Raw genomic sequence first — 15,862 nt, 5'->3', positions numbered from 1 at the left:
TTACTACCAGTTCTGTGGGCGTGGCAGGGGAAGGATACTGCAAAATCTCCATTCCTTCCCCACTCCAGGGGAAGGATGCTGCAAAATTCCCATTCCCTCCCCACTCTGGGGTCAGTCAGAGGTGGTATTTGCCGTTTCTCTGAACTACTCAAAATTTCCGCTACCAGTTCTCCAGAGCCTGTCAGAACCTGCTGAATTTCACCCCTGCTTTGCCCTCTAAACATCAATTTTATTTCTTCAGAGAGGATTCCATCCTCATTTCTTTTAGTCCCACAAGTCTGGAAAACAAATAGGATTCAGCCAGTAGCTTTATCATCCTGTCTTCAAGTTTGCCTTTTTGGAGTTACTCTTACACCTGGCCAGAATCTCATATGCTATGGTATCCACAATGGCCATGCTACTGAACTCTACCTTATAGGGTAAAAGCTTTTGATGATGATGTAGTGGCGACATAAAGAAAACAGTGATGCTAGGATGTGAGGTAGTTAAAAAAGTCAAATATCTTGGAGTTAACATTTTAACTTCAAATGGGAAATTATATAAGCATAATTATGAACCACTTTGGCATAGTATACAGATGGAGATGAAAAAATGGGAGAAATTTCACTTATCTTTGCTGGGTAGGATAGCGGCAGTGAAAATGACCAAAAATTACCAAATTTTTATTTCTTTTCCAAATGTTACCTATACTTAAAAAAGATGCAAATCTTTTAGAATGGCAGAAGGGTATCAACAAATTTGTATGGGCAGGAAAGAAGCCGAGGGTAAAGATGAAAATAATGCAAGATGTACGTGAGAGAGAAGGATTGAAACTACCTAATTTAAAACTATATTATGATGCAGTGGCATTATCTGTAATTAGTGATCGGACTCATTTAACCAATGATAGAATATTGAATATTGAGGGACACGATCTGGTATATGGTTGGCATGCTTACCTGTTATTACCTGGATAAGAATTTTAAAAGTCATATTTTAAGAAATGCTTTACTGCGGGTCTGGAAAAAATACCAATATAAATTAAATGACAAGATACCCATGTGGGCAATTCCTAGACACGCAATTGAAAATATGAATATAGCACAAAAACAGGACAGAATTACTTACAGACAGCTTCTTACCTCGGAAAGGGGGGTATTACAATTAAAATCTTTAGAGGTATTAAAAGAGGAGAAGGTAGTTCAAACATGGTTCCAGTATGGGCAATTACAGGCTAGGTGGAAAATAGATCAAAAAATTGGTTTTATCCAAGTTGAGGATAATTTGTTTAAACAAATAAGAGATCAAAGCTTAATGCATATAAAGAGGATATATAATGTATTAATACAGATGGATTCGGAAACAGAATTAGTTAAAGATTTTATGATAAAATGGGCTCAAAATATTGAAGAACCAATAATGTTGGATACATGGGAAAGAATCTGGGTAAGAAATGTGAAATTTACACAAGCTCAAAATCTGAGAGAAAGTTTTTACAAGATGTTCTATAGATGGCATTTAGATCCTAAAAAGTTGGCTTCTATGTATCCGAATGTACAGCCTAAATGTTGGAGGTGTGGTTCTCTCGATGCTACATATTATCATATATGGTGGACCTGCCAAAAAGTTAAGGCATTCTGGATAAAAATATGGTGGGTTATGCAAAATATCTTTAAAAGAAGGATAAAGTTTACTCCTCAGTTATTTTTACTAGGTATATGTACTGACTTTACAGTGATAGAGACTAACTTGATTCTGCACCTAATAACGGCAGCAAGACTGTTGGTGGCGCAATACTGGAAGAAGGAAGACTTGCCTACAATCCAAGAATGGACATTGAAAGTCACAAACTTAGCCGAGATGGCTAAAATATCGGCATATCTTAAAGATCACTCAAATGAGAGATATAAACGAGACTGGAAAAAATGGATTGACTATATACAAAATAAATACGGGACCAAGAAATTCCAGTTAGCCTATGCTTAAGATCAGAAATGATTTAAATTGTTTAAAGTTAGTTCAGCAAGAAGAAGCTAAGGTCAATGCAGAATGTCATTAATTTCTTTATTTCTTTTTTTTTTCCCCAATAGATTTTAGACTGTGTTTGTTAAAAATCCATACCGTGTACGGGTTCTGGGAAGTCGGGGGGGGGGAAGGAGGGGGGGTAGGGGGGTGGAGGGAGGGAGGGGCACACACACACACAAAAATTGTACTTCGATGTTTTAATGATTGACGAATGATGAAATATTTGTGTTTTAAAAGAAATAAAACCTTTGAATGATTAAAAAAAAAGAAAACAGTTGAGAATATTTGCATTAACATAAATGTCTGATCTGAACAATTAATCAGTGGAACAGCTTGCCTCCAGAAGTTGTGAATGCTCCAACACTGGAAGTCTTTAAGAAGATGTTGGATAGCCATTTGTCTGAAACAGTATAGGGTTTCCTACCTAGGCAGGGGGTTGGACTAGAAGACCTTCAAGGTCCCTTCCAACTCTATTATATTATTGTATTGTATGGAAGCAGTCACCCATCATACTAAGTATTCACCTTGGATCAGCTGCTGGTAATCTATGCTTGAGGATGGGACTGGTAGTATTTGCCATGGCTAAATCACTTACTGGTTTGCCTAATGTTAGTCATCACCTAAAAATTCTGCAGAGAAGGAGAACCCTTAATATTTTACGGATTTGCATGGATTTCAACTGACCATGGTGATTGATAAGATGGCTTTTGAGTGCTCTCTCTCCCTGTTCATTCATCCCAAGGTACCCAGTAATTTACTAAGAAGTTCTGGGAAATGAAACACCAAGACCATTGGTGAAGAAACATAGAAGTGGGTTTAAACAAACCTGGTACAAGCTCATATTTGAGTCTATACTATAGTGATTAAGTGTGGTGAAGTATTCTTATTTGTTTTTATTGTGCTGGCAGGCTGGGTCCCAGCAGTATTGTTCAGGATGACCCATTTCCTTTTGTCTAGCAAGAGTGAGGAAAAACTGCCCACAAGCTCAAAACATTTTGCCTATAAAATTAAACTCACTCAAAACTAGATGCCAAAAGGATAGAATCAATGGAGGTAACAGAGGTAAGCATCTTGCAATGTTATATATAGTTTCATTTCATTCTGAGCATTCTGGGGAAGTGGAGAGTATCAGTTCTCCCACATGTGAATGGAAATCCTGCCTGACCTGGCCCCTTCAGGAAGAAGGTAAGGGGTTATCAGCTGTGTCAGGAAGGTAAAGCCAAAGTTGGTGGAAGATTAGTATTATCCTCCTTGAAAAAGTGCCCCTGCTCACGAAGAACCCCTCCCTTGATTTTGCCATGTTGGAAAACTGTTATCCATTTTTAAATGTTCCAATTCTGGGGAAGGTTATGATAGCAACTGCAAAGTGTCCAAGACAAATTGGATTATCTGATTCCTTTCAGGTCTCAGCAAGCAGCAGAAATTTCATGGGATGATCTACAAAGGAATCTGGATGGGGGAAATTGTGTCCCTCTTCACCGTTTTAGACTTCTCGGCAAAGGTCAACCCTACAGACTATAGAGAACCTTTCAACCATCTTAGAAGTATTGAAATTCTCCTGTCTCCCTTTAAGTTTCCTACACAGGATGTGCACACTGGATCAATAGCCTCCATATGAAGTAGTTGATTCTGTAGGTATGCAAGTCCCAAGCTATATGGATTTTATAAGTTAAAATCAACACTTAAATTCACCTAGAAATCTACTGGTACTGTAATTAATGCTGAGCCCACAAAACCAATATAATGTAGAATATACTATAAGAAGAGCTGAGGTGGCACAGTGGTTAGAGTGCAGTACTACAGGCCACTTCAGCTGACTGCTATCTGCAGTTCAGCGGTTCAAATCTCACCAGCTCAAGGTTGACTCAGCCTTCCATCCTTCCGAGGTGAGTGAAATGAGGACCCAGACTGTGGTGGCGATATGCTGACTCTGTAAACCGCTTAGAGAGGGCTGAAATCTCTATGAAGCGGTATATAAGTCTAACTGCTATTGCTATTGCTATAATGTGCAAGTAGCTACCTCCAAACACTACATTAGGTAAAAAGTGCAGAAACTTATTGTTAGGCAGGATCAGCTTCTTGCAATATTACCTTGTTCTACTAAAACAATAGCCTATATGATAAAATTTTAAATCAAATATATCTTGCAATGCATATTGCAAGGTCTATTTTCAACCTGAAGTAGAATTACTAGACTAAATCTGAGGTCATTTTTGAGAGCAACCTAATTATAAATGTGCTTAATTTACTTTTTATAAAACAGCAGGTAGAGATGCAGTTTATGATAGCAGCCTATTAACTCCTAACCTTATTCATACAAGCACATATGTGTGAATATACATTTCATATATAAAGAATGTACAAATTAATATCTATGGCTCTATCAAACTATAACTGACCTTTATCCTGCTTTCTGCACCTTCAGATCTCAACCTACCTCCACATGAGCCATTACTGAAATGGGAATATTTTAACCTCCTGTGGAGATATTCTTTTCAATGCTGCCTCAGTTAAAAAACAAAGCAAAACATAAAATACATTCTACTATATGAGAAGAGGAGAGCTGTAGTTCAGCCCAATGTTTTCAGTTCTGTTTGCCTATTTGCAGAGGTTCTTCAAGTAAAGATATTCATATAAATTATAGTTAATAAATTAATTCCTTATGCATTAAATAATACTTCTCTTTTGTCATATTGATTATTATAGTCTGGCAGAACTCAAGCAACTATTTAAGATTTGGGGTACCGCATAACAGGCAACCCCAAGGCTGGACATGAATAAGTGAACACTTAAAAATACAATCTACAGTTCATGGATTGAAATGATACAGACTAGGCGTGTTATCCGTCGGCTGCAAAAATTGAGGCAACACTAGATAGCAGCAAAGAGATTCAGAATTATTGCCTATATTGTCATCTGGGTATGTGCAGCAATGATTCAGTACATTCTACATCTTACACTTCTTAACATTTACAACAGACACACTAAAATTCCTGCCATTTTGAATTGCTTATAGTACAGCTGGGCTTGATTCCACAGCATTCATTTGAAAAGAATATCCTTTTTGCAAAGTAAACAAACAAACAAACCTACATTTATTTCTTTTCTTATTTGGACAGCTGTTGATTTGACTTCTAAAAACTAGAAGCCTAAATTAACCTCAAAAGAGGAGAAGTGTTCAAAAAATTCAATACAACATAATATATGCCAGGCTATTCTCTAAGATTTTCTCTCCTATCAAAGGTAGCTTGCTTCTATAGCTTTGCAACACTTACTTCTCACAACCTACAAATGAGACAATAAATTTAACAGCTGTACCAAACTACAGGTACAGGCACACATTTTTACTACATGATCCTTGTATTAACAAACAGAAAATTATCCTGGAAAATTAGATGTCAAAGAACCAAGTTCTAGCCCACCTTTTTAAAAATGATTTTTTTTTAATCTACAGGATTTCATAGTACTTTCCACCTGCAGCTATAGGAAATCAAACAACCCACTTGCAGTTCTTATTATAAACAAGAAAACATTACTCAGCTAAAAAGTTTTCACAAACTTTGCCTGTCTTATTTAATCACCCTGAAAAGCAAGGGCAGATCTCCACTCAATCAAAATTGTTTCGTTCAGTACCAGCCAAAGATGAACAAAATATTTTCCCTCCTGTTTCCCTAGAACTACCGATGTGCTTACCAGCTTTAGAACTGCTTTGGTTAAAATGTTTCCATCGCTTTTTGGGTGCTACGTGGCTTACATCTTTAGACTCATCCCCCAAGGAGCCTTCTCTATTCAGTCCTGTTTCCAACTCTAGGCACTCCCCATTGTCAAAGGGCCTGTAGCTCTCTTTCTTTTTACCAGATTCTGACTTCATTTTTACATGAACTAAACTGCCATCAGAGGAACTCGAAGAGTCTTCACCAGGAGAATGTTGGATCAACTCCCAAGGTACTTTCCTTGCAAAATCTTCCTGGGTTTTGTCTAGAGATCTAGCAACTGAGCTTAGGGTAGCTCTATGCTGGTGGGACACTCTCCTTGCTGCACTGAATAAATGTTTTAATGATTTGCTCTTTGATGTTGTGTTAACTATTAGTTTAGATAGTTGCTTAGATTTTGGATAGCTGCGCCTTGCGGTGCAGTGTGTATCAGCTACAGCCGTATTTGCGAGTTCCCTTTTTTTAGCACCAGGATTGATCAACTTGGCTGTGATATCATGTGAAAAAGAGGACTGACCTTCTTTGGGTTTAAGACATTCTGGTTCTTGAGCACTTTCTTGATTTTTTTCTATTTTAGGAGTTGCTCCCATTGTAGTCAAAGGTGTCAAATCACTCGGAGTATTACTTCCAGCACTTTCCCCATTGCTAGAACCTCTGTAGGAGACAATGTTCTGCGAAGTCATGATCTGTTTCTCTTTTGTCTTACTGTCATGCATATCTTTCAACATCATTAATAAGGTGCTGAATTTGTAATCAGGCTCAATAGGCAAGTGATTTTGCCCAGAGACAGATGAAAAGAGTAGGGGCACCGTAGTCTTAGGCGGCCCACAGTCTTTAGCTTTATCATTCATGGACCTATAGGACAGCTCTTTCAGCTCAGAAAGTACATGTTTCACAACAGCTGTTTCTATTTCAGCAGAATCATGAGATTTCTCTCTGGTGCTGTTTGGCAGTTGAGAGCCATCAAGCTTCCCACTTTTGGCAGGTGTATCTAGTTGAAACCCAGGAGCACCTTTGGTAGTAGAAAAGCAGCTGTCAGGGATACATTCCTCTTTCTTAAGAGATGATTCTGTGGGGGTGGTAGCAGCAGCAGATCCTTTGTGTTTGCATTTTGTAGTTCTGAATTGAAGCTGTTCAATATCCATGTGACTTGTAAACCCTTTACTTTGGAGTGTAGTGTGCTTATCTACCATGGTAAGATTGTCCTTCCTGTAAGCAGATGCCTTCCTCTCAGCTTCAAAGGATGGCTGCTGGAATTGCTTGTCTCCTGCTTCAACATTGGCATTCCTATCTAAAGAGCCTTCCAGAGGTTTCTGATTTCTACTACTACTTTTGGAGAGAGGTACAGGACGTTTAATGCTTCTCTGTCCCAAAGACAGTTCCTTTCCTCCTTTGTTTATAGAGTCACAAATTTTTAGATCTCTATATGCTGCTGCAATACTTTGGTCAAGAGGCTCTAGATCGCAGATACCATCAGAGTCCATTTCTTTTTTTATCTCATTTCCACCTTCAGTTCCAGAATATGGCTGCTGTTGTGTTGAACTGGACATGAAGCCTGAGGGGCTTTTCATTTTCTTCAAATCTATTTGGGGGGGTTCAAGTTGGCAGTCTCTTTGAGAGACATCATATTCTGCTTTTTTAGATTTATTTTCAAATTGTCTTTCTCCAAAAGAAGAGAGCAAATAGTTTTCCACTGTACATTTGGAACCCATAAGGCTTTCTGCTGCTCTGCAAAGTTCATGAGATGCCTGCTTATCTGGCATGTTTTCAGAAATTGTATTTTTAACTTTGCTCATTGGCACTTCCCCTTCACACTCTCTCTTAATGTTACATTTCTTAATTCTATTCCCCTTCCTTGCATCAGAGTTCTTCCTCATTTGTGATTTAGTGAATATTTTTCCTTTATCATGGGACAAATGTTTAGAATCAAATGCTAATGGTTTCAAATATCCATTCAGATGCCTGCTCTGCTCGTTTAAGGAATCCTTTTTACACGATCCCATTAAATGAATACTCTCCAACTTGCTAGAAGTCCGGATACATTTTTTCATGCCATTCTGCTTAAGATATTCAGTAATAAGGCCGACACTGATCTCCCATTTAGCCATTAATTTCTTAGGAACCTTAAAAATGAATAGAGACAGGACAAGAGGAAATTAGAAAATAAATACTTATATGCAAATAATAGTATCACACTAAGAGATTATCATACTTTCCTTCACAAAGTTTATTTGCAATGTATAACAAAATATACAACTCAGATTTGAGCAGCATTATTACATTCAGATAACTTGACAAATACTGATCCTTAATGAAGCCTAATGGAATTGTTAAGAATTCCATTGGTCAGCCTGGAGTACTTCAAGTGAAACAATCCCCTGGACAGTTAATACTACCACTTCTGCACTGGAAAAAGGAATGCAGGGCTAGGAACTAGAAATAGACGAGTTCTTACTGGACCCATTATTCTAAAATAAGCCCCATCCTGGTCATCTTATCCTATACCTGCACTTCCAAGGCAAATGCTTTATCATTAGAAATATTGTGACTTCTTCTCAAAATTATCAGTTCTACTGTTTTATTAAAAAAGAAAATAAAAAAATGCCATTTTCTAATTTATTTTAGGCGGCTCTGTGAATATACCAATACATATAACATTATTCTACTAACAAGTTTCAAGTCTCAAATTATATAAATGATTACAGCTTGAAAATGTTATGGCCATAATCAAAACAAAACTGACATCCTACTAATTTCAATGAGGTATTTATGCAAGTGATTTCATTCCAACTGCAATCTATGCTTCTTTCAATAATAGTTCCTTTTGGCTGGATCCTTACTTATGTGTTATATTTCAGCAAGAATCCTAAACACAGTACATGCATGAGAACAAGAGATTTACCTTGTGCTTGTAATCTTTCTCTTTCTGTTTCCCTCTTTTCCGAAGGATAGGTAGTTCTTCAAACTGATGTCTTCCTTCAAAAATCACAATACATTTTCCCATCACCCAGGCTCTTTCAGATGGATCGCCCAATACTTCCACATGATACTCTCGATATGGCTTGCGGTTAGTAACTATTGAAATAAAATTAGTTATATTTACATTTTGTACTAAGTTCAGAAAAGAACGGCCTGAAACTGCCAATTTAGGATTAGCAAATGGAGCCTAAAATAAGTTACTGAAACACATGTTCACTTTATTATAGAGAGTCCTTTGCACGATTTCTGTTAGCTTTCTTTTAGAATCAAGAGCTCAAGGGAAATACATTAGACTTTCCAAATGCACATCCCCAGAACATTTCATGACAAGTAAGAATGTTCTTTTCTACCTGTGATTTTATTTATTAAATATAATATTTATTTATTAAATAAGTGTATATGGCAACCTAATTGAGCCAAGGTGGCGCGGTGGTTAAATGCAGCACTGCAGGCTGACTGGTAGATCAGCAGTACAGCGGTTCAAATCTCACCGGCTCAGGGTTGACTCAGCCTTCCGTCCTTCCGAGGTGGGTAAAATGAGTACCCGGATTGTTGTTGGGGGCAATATGCTGACTCTGTAAACCGCTTAGAGAGGGCTGAAAGCCCTATGAAGCGGTATGTAAGTCTACTGTTATTGCTATTGCTATTATTGCTATTATATAATTCCTAATTGTTGTAATCTGCTCAGAGTCACCTCGCAGCAAGATGGGCAACAAACAAATTTAATAAATAAATAAAATAAACTCATGTACAATGACACTAGGTAATTTGCAAGATGAAAATTTCACAACATAAGAACCCATAACCCCCATCCCCACCCATGTAGGATGTACCCTCACTATATTTAAAGATGTGTTTCGATAAACTTCACCATTCTCAGCACTTTGATACCTTTCAACTTGCTCCCTAATAGCATCAAAGTTCACTATTAAAGATGTAAACCAAACAAATAAGCCTTTCTTTCTTTAAATATCCTAAGAATTGCTCCAAAGCAATCCCAATGTTGCTAAAGGCTTTATTTTAATAGGCGCTGCTTATCTCTAAAATTAAGAGTCAATTTGACCTAGTGGTTAAGGTGCTGGCCTAAAAACAGGAGCTCTAGTCTTGCTTTAAGCATGAAAGCCAGCTGGGTGACTTTGAACCAGTCATTTCCTTTCAATCCAACCCGCATCACATGGCCTGTTGTTATGGAGAAAATTGTTGGAGGAAGGAGTATTGCATGTGTTTGTTGCCTTATTTGTAAAATAATAAAGGCAGAATAAATATAATAAATAAATATATCTCTACAGCTACTGCTTTATTTTATTAGCAGGATGCAGTCAGTCTATGGTAGTTAATTCACAGGTCATCTGAGGTTCCTTTTTCTCCAAATTAAGCTTCAACTACCCCTATTAGCCAGAAGTGGTGAATCCATGCAGGGTCAGAAATTGCTGGACCGCAAACTGGCCAACAACATGGCCAATGAGGTGGACTACAGAGCAGTATTCAGCAACACTGGAGGATCTCCAATTCCTATCTGCAGGCAGCATAGCAAGACATTTTGGGGACAAGAGGCAAGACAAAGTTAACCCTTTTCTCCTTGTCCAACAAGAGACCTTGAAAACTGCTCTTTCTTTTTGGCCATTTTTTAAAAGTCTTCCAATGGAAACAGTCTTCTTTTCCATTGGGGAAAGTGTGTGGAGAGGAAGGTTCAGAAAAAAATGAGCTGCACTTAAACCATCCATTCCCAGGAATCTATCCTTCCCACTCCCCATTGTTTCTCCAATAGGCAACTGGACTTTCTTTGGATTTTTCTTTGAAAACATTTTGCTTCTCATCCAAGAAGCTTCTTCAGAACTGAAGAAATGTTCAGTGAAATGTTTTCAAAGAGAAATGTTTTCCAAGAAAGTCCAGTTGCCTAATGGAGAAAGCATCTTTGGGGCAACCATGACCTGGATTATTGAGAATCTCCATAGACATTTACCCAAATGAAGGTAAAATCATTAGTGATGTTCATCATTTGCACAGATGACATTACCTAGTTTGGGTAATGAAACATCTGCAAGAAAGCAACCAAGCTCAGAGAGCATCAAGAACCCTTCCTTTCAACCCTTAGCTACAAGGTGGTTGTTAAATGTATCATGCTCGATTTTATAACCTTTTTTCCCTGCAGTTAATGAATCACCTCATTGGTTAAGTGAATCACATGGTTATTAAGCAAATCTGGCTTCCCTCACTGATTTTGCTTGTCAGAAGACAGCAAATGGGAAGGCAACAAATGTCAATCATGTAATCCTGGGATATCACAATTTTTATAAATACTTGCTATCTGCCAAGCACCCAAATTTTGATCATATGACTACAGGGATGCTATGATGGTTGCAAGTGGGAGAACCTGTCATAAGTTGCTTTTTTTATAGTTTGATTGTAACATCAAACAGTTGCTAAACAAATAGTTGAGGACTATACATACTCTGTCCTGCAATTATTTTTTAAAATATGATTGTTCTGCTGCCCCCTTCTATTGTAAAGTTTATTTTTTAAAGATATGCACTTTAAAAATGCCTAAGTAGTTGCATTTGAAGATTTCTTAAGAACTGAATAAATTATTCTGCATAGGATTATAATTATAAAAATCTTTACCTGCATTTTTTAAAAAATCCAATGCATAAACAGCTAACTTCAAAAATACCAGTTTAGAATTTTACTGCATGACAGCATTTATGTGGATAATACTCAGGAAGATCAAAATATTCCATTCAAGAATATTCTGACCTTAAAACAGTCGTTCGAAATACAGAACAACAGAATTGGAAGGGACATTTGTAGGTCATCTAGTTTAACTCCCTGCTGAAATACCATTTCAGAAAAGTGGCTGTCCAGTCTCTTCTTGAAAGCCTCCAGTGATGAAGCACCCACAGCTTCTGAAGGCAACTTCTGTTCCACTGGTTAATTGTTCTCATTGTCAGAAAATTTCTCCTTATTTCTAGGTTGAACCTCTCCTTGATCAGTTTCCATCCATTGTTCCTTGTCTGACCTTCAGGTGCTTTGAAAATTTGGACTGTCCTGAACTTGTTCCATACTCAAGCCCACTCACTATGCAACAAATATTCTGTACTTCCCATCTCCCCATTAAGAAAATCTCACTCATTACAAATATGATTAGCTTAGGACTATCTTAGGAATCATTTCTATTTCTTCCCTATCAATTGATCATGATTAATCCACACAATGCAAACAAATCATTTACAAAATGTTATATGTACTTAATGATGTTCAATGATAAAACTCAAAACATATATAATGCAGGATGAGTAGATTACCATTCATTTTTGAATGAGTATCTAATACAGGATCATGACAAACTTTACAGGGCCACCATGGACGTCTGCTGAGCTTGGCCCATACAAGATCTCCAGCTTCATATTTCACTGGAGCAGGTTTCTTCTTGGTTCGACCCTTTGAAATAAAACAAGAAATCACAATAAATCAGTTGCTGAATTAGTTCCCATCCTTCCCCACTGTAAAAGTGCACCATATATATTGGAAATTAAAATAGTCAAAAGAGTATTTTACTTCAAGGCAAATCTAATCACAAACTTTTGTATAAAGTCACTGTTTTGAACATTTATAAATCATACACTGCAAAATTTTATTTCAGAAAATAAAATAAAAGAAGAAGAAAATCAAAAAAGGCACCAATATTGATATTTTGGTAAACAAATTTATCAACTTTAAAATCTGTGAACAAACCCTAACTAGTATTTCTGCTCTCTTCTGAAAGGAAAGAGCTCTGGTCTTAACAATTTCGTCAATAAAAATGGGGAAAGGAATTTATATTACTAACACAATATTTGATCACTGAGATACTTTGTACCTTGTTAGGGCTCTTTTAGTAGCAGCTTCTTTAAGACAAATAAAACAACTTTTATTTGCATGAAAGGAAGAACTGGGATCCAGAATCGGTTTTTTTTAGTAGGGCTTTCCCTCTGAACAGATCACAGCACACACAAACCAGAACGCAGCTCAAGTATTAAAAATTTGCCACAACAATATTGCAAAGAGAGGTAGCAAAATGGCAGACATCCGAAATAATCTATCCAAGCATAAATTTCTTCCACTTAAACATACCATGATCAATGGCATTTTCCTTTGGGAAACTAAGGATGTCGCTATGAAGAATTCAGCATAAATGCAATACATGCAAAGAAATATTTATTTATTAAATTTGTTTGTTGCCCATCCTGCTGCAAGGCCGATAGTGCTGATATAGATTTTGTTTTACCATTTTAGCCTTACATCATATATTCACCCATTCAAAGAGTAATGAATCCAATGTTCTTTGCTTCTGAGAAGATGTGCACATGATTGCACTGTTCAGTAATCTCAACAGCTTCCATCTTAACCTACTAAATTAGTGGTGTTTTTCTGTTAAATTAGATGCTCAATCTAGATATGCAACCTCTTTTATAACATAATGCCTTGGTAAGGCCACACTTGGAATACTGCATTCAGTTTTGGTCACCACGATGTAGAAAAGATGTGGAGACTCTGGAAAGAGTGCAGAGAAGAGCAACAAGGATGATTAGGGGACTGGAGACTAAAACACATGAAGAACGGTTGCAGGAACTGGGTAGGTCTAGTTTAATGAAAAGAAAGACTAGGAGAGACATGATAGCAGTGTTTCAATATCTCAGGGGTTGCGATCAAAGTTTAATGCATATAAAGAGGATATACAATGTATTAGTACAGATGGATTCTGAAACAGAACTAGTTAAAGATTGTATGATAAAGTGGGCTCAAAATATTGAAGAACCAATAATGTTGGATACATGGGAAAGAATTTGGGTAAGAAATGTAAAATTTACACAAGCCCAAAACCTGAGAGAAAATTTTTACAAGATGTTCTATAGATGGCATTTAGATTCTAAAAAGTTGGCTTCTATGTATCCAAATTTACAACCCAAATGTTGGAGATGTGGTTCTCTCGATGATACATATTTCCACATATAGTGGACTTGCCAAAAGGTTAAGGCATTTTGAATATCTCAGGGGTTGCCACAAAGAAGAGGGAGTCAAACTATTCTCCAAGGCACCTGAGGGTAGAACAAGAAGCAATGGGTGGAAACTAATCAAGGAGAGAAGCAATTTAGAACTGAGGAGAAATTTCCTGACAGTTAGAACAATTAATCAGTGGAACAGCTTGCCTCCAGACGTTTTGAATGTCCCAACACTGGAAGTCTTTAAGAAGATGTTGGATAGCCATTTGTCTGGAACGGTACAGGTTTCCTGCCTAGAAGATCTCCAAGGTCCCTTCCAACTCTGCTATTGTATTGTATAATTTCCTCCCCTCCCTGGACTGTCCCTGCATTTTTCCCCAATATTCTATACTACCCTCCTTTGCACTGGCCCAATTGGTGTATTACCTATTATGGCAACAACTGGTAGAAATAATACAAAAACCATGCTTGCTTCTACACAGTCATGGAGATAGAATCTATTTCACATGTGCTATTAAAATATCCCACTGGCAACTGAATTTACTTACTTTTCCCAATTGCTATCCACTTAATATTGTCATTGTGACCAGAATACCATTATCTTTTTTTTTTTGAATGCCACAAACTTCTTAAGTTTTCACAAACTTAAATTGCAACATTTTTATCCAACAGCTCTTAGAAACCATCTGATTCCTTTCAAATTCTGTTGTTAACTGTTCATTATCTCAGGATTTTCTTTCTTTAAATTTTTTTTATTATATTTATTGTGGGATTGGGTCTTTTTTCTGGGTTTGATCTTGGGCTGCAAATAATAAACCTTGAAGTTTAATCATCATTTTAGGATATTACCATGAGACCATGATTAGTTTACTCATATGGATTTCTGAACTATAATTAATATTTTTAATGGTAGTCATCTGCATAATTGCAGAGAAATTATATAGGAAAAAAAGAATTATGCCATCTGAAGCAGGAATGATGCTACATTCTCTGAAAAGGTATAAACCAGGAGCCCATTGGAGTTGGGTGACCAATGAATGTAAAATAATAATAGTAAAAATAGCAACAAGCTCCTGTACCTATTAGGCAAAATTATTCCCAGGGTCCAACTTTATAACCACAAAACTGTCCACTACTACTCCCCCCTTCTGTTTTCTACTACTAAGGAACATTGTCTTTTGCATAAGAATAAAGTGATTTCTATACAATCAGACTTCCTATTTTCAGGAATAATCTATTTCTTTACTACTTCTTAATTCCAGAAACCTTAAAAGCTGTTTTATATTAACCGTTATCAGTACAGTATTATGTGCAGCTTCTGCCTCTAACTAGACTTCATCTGCAGGCAATGACTTCAAGCTTTTTGCCTTCTTCTTCTTTCCTTCTCCAATTTTGAAATCTTGTGTGCCACGGAAGAGATCAAAATATTTCTAAAACCTTAAAGGCTTAATAAAGATATAGCCATAAAGCACAGATCGACATGTAAAAAAATAAATTATCCTAAGTTCCAAAAGAATTTATGCTTCAAATAAATAAGCAAAATCTGAATTAGAAAATGAGACCGTATTATATCCTGTTTGCAGTAACCATGGGGACGTATTTTGGCTTCCAGAATGAAGAATTAAGAGGTTATCAGAATCCCTCAGCAATGGTCAAGGTTGACTCTAGCAACCAGACGATGTCTCTGATCAATATCTGGAGAAAGAGACGTCTTCACTTTTGCCTTACATAATATATTTTCTATGTTTATGACCAGGCTTATATATAATTAATTCAACATAAGGATTTTGTTTTGTTTTTTACTGGGGAATCCTAGCAGGATAGTAATTGCTAGTCTGGAATGCATTTATTTGTTGAAAAGCATTAGAAAAATAATTCACCAACATTGGCATATTATGCAACCACTGTCAGCATGTACATACATTTTAATTATTGTTTACAAGTTCACAAGCATTACTGGCAATCTTCTTGTTCCTACTGGCATATCAAAGGAAGCTTGTTGCTTTCAATTCTAGACATTTCCTCTGTTAAGGATTGTTAGGAAAGCTCCCCGTTGGGAGAGCGAGTACATTCAGAGAAGCATTGTGAGAGTTGTGTTGGAGAACACACAAACCAGCATACAGAGACACGGCACTTTCTAACAGCCAGCTTCCAAATCACTCAGATCAGATCAACCCAGCATCTAAC

The 15,862-nt window shown here is 36.9% G+C and overlaps 1 protein-coding gene across 8 annotated transcripts in view; it reads right to left on the bottom strand.

Annotated features, from left to right (window-relative positions):
- The window catches only part of NSD1 (nuclear receptor binding SET domain protein 1), a 72,851-nt gene that overhangs the window by 29,104 nt on the left and 27,885 nt on the right, over positions 1–15,862 (bottom strand). For 5 of the 8 annotated variants that reach the window (XM_032211076.1, XM_032211072.1, XM_032211074.1 and 2 more), the window contains 3 exons: positions 11,999–12,134; positions 8,620–8,792; positions 5,698–7,840 (listed from right to left, as the gene is read on the bottom strand). In XM_032211076.1, coding sequence (XP_032066967.1) covers positions 5,698–7,840; positions 8,620–8,792; positions 11,999–12,134 — 2,452 coding nt within the window. The remainder of the gene's footprint in view (positions 1–5,697; positions 7,841–8,619; positions 8,793–11,998; positions 12,135–15,862) is intronic. The other 3 variants (XM_032211077.1, XM_032211079.1, XM_032211080.1) reach the window with 1 other exon arrangement.

Source organism: Thamnophis elegans, chromosome 2, assembly GCF_009769535.1.
Source record: "Thamnophis elegans isolate rThaEle1 chromosome 2, rThaEle1.pri, whole genome shotgun sequence".
NCBI lineage: Eukaryota > Metazoa > Chordata > Lepidosauria > Squamata > Colubridae > Thamnophis > Thamnophis elegans.
Note: the sequence above shows the minus strand (reverse complement) of the source record. Positions and strands in the feature narration are given on the sequence as shown.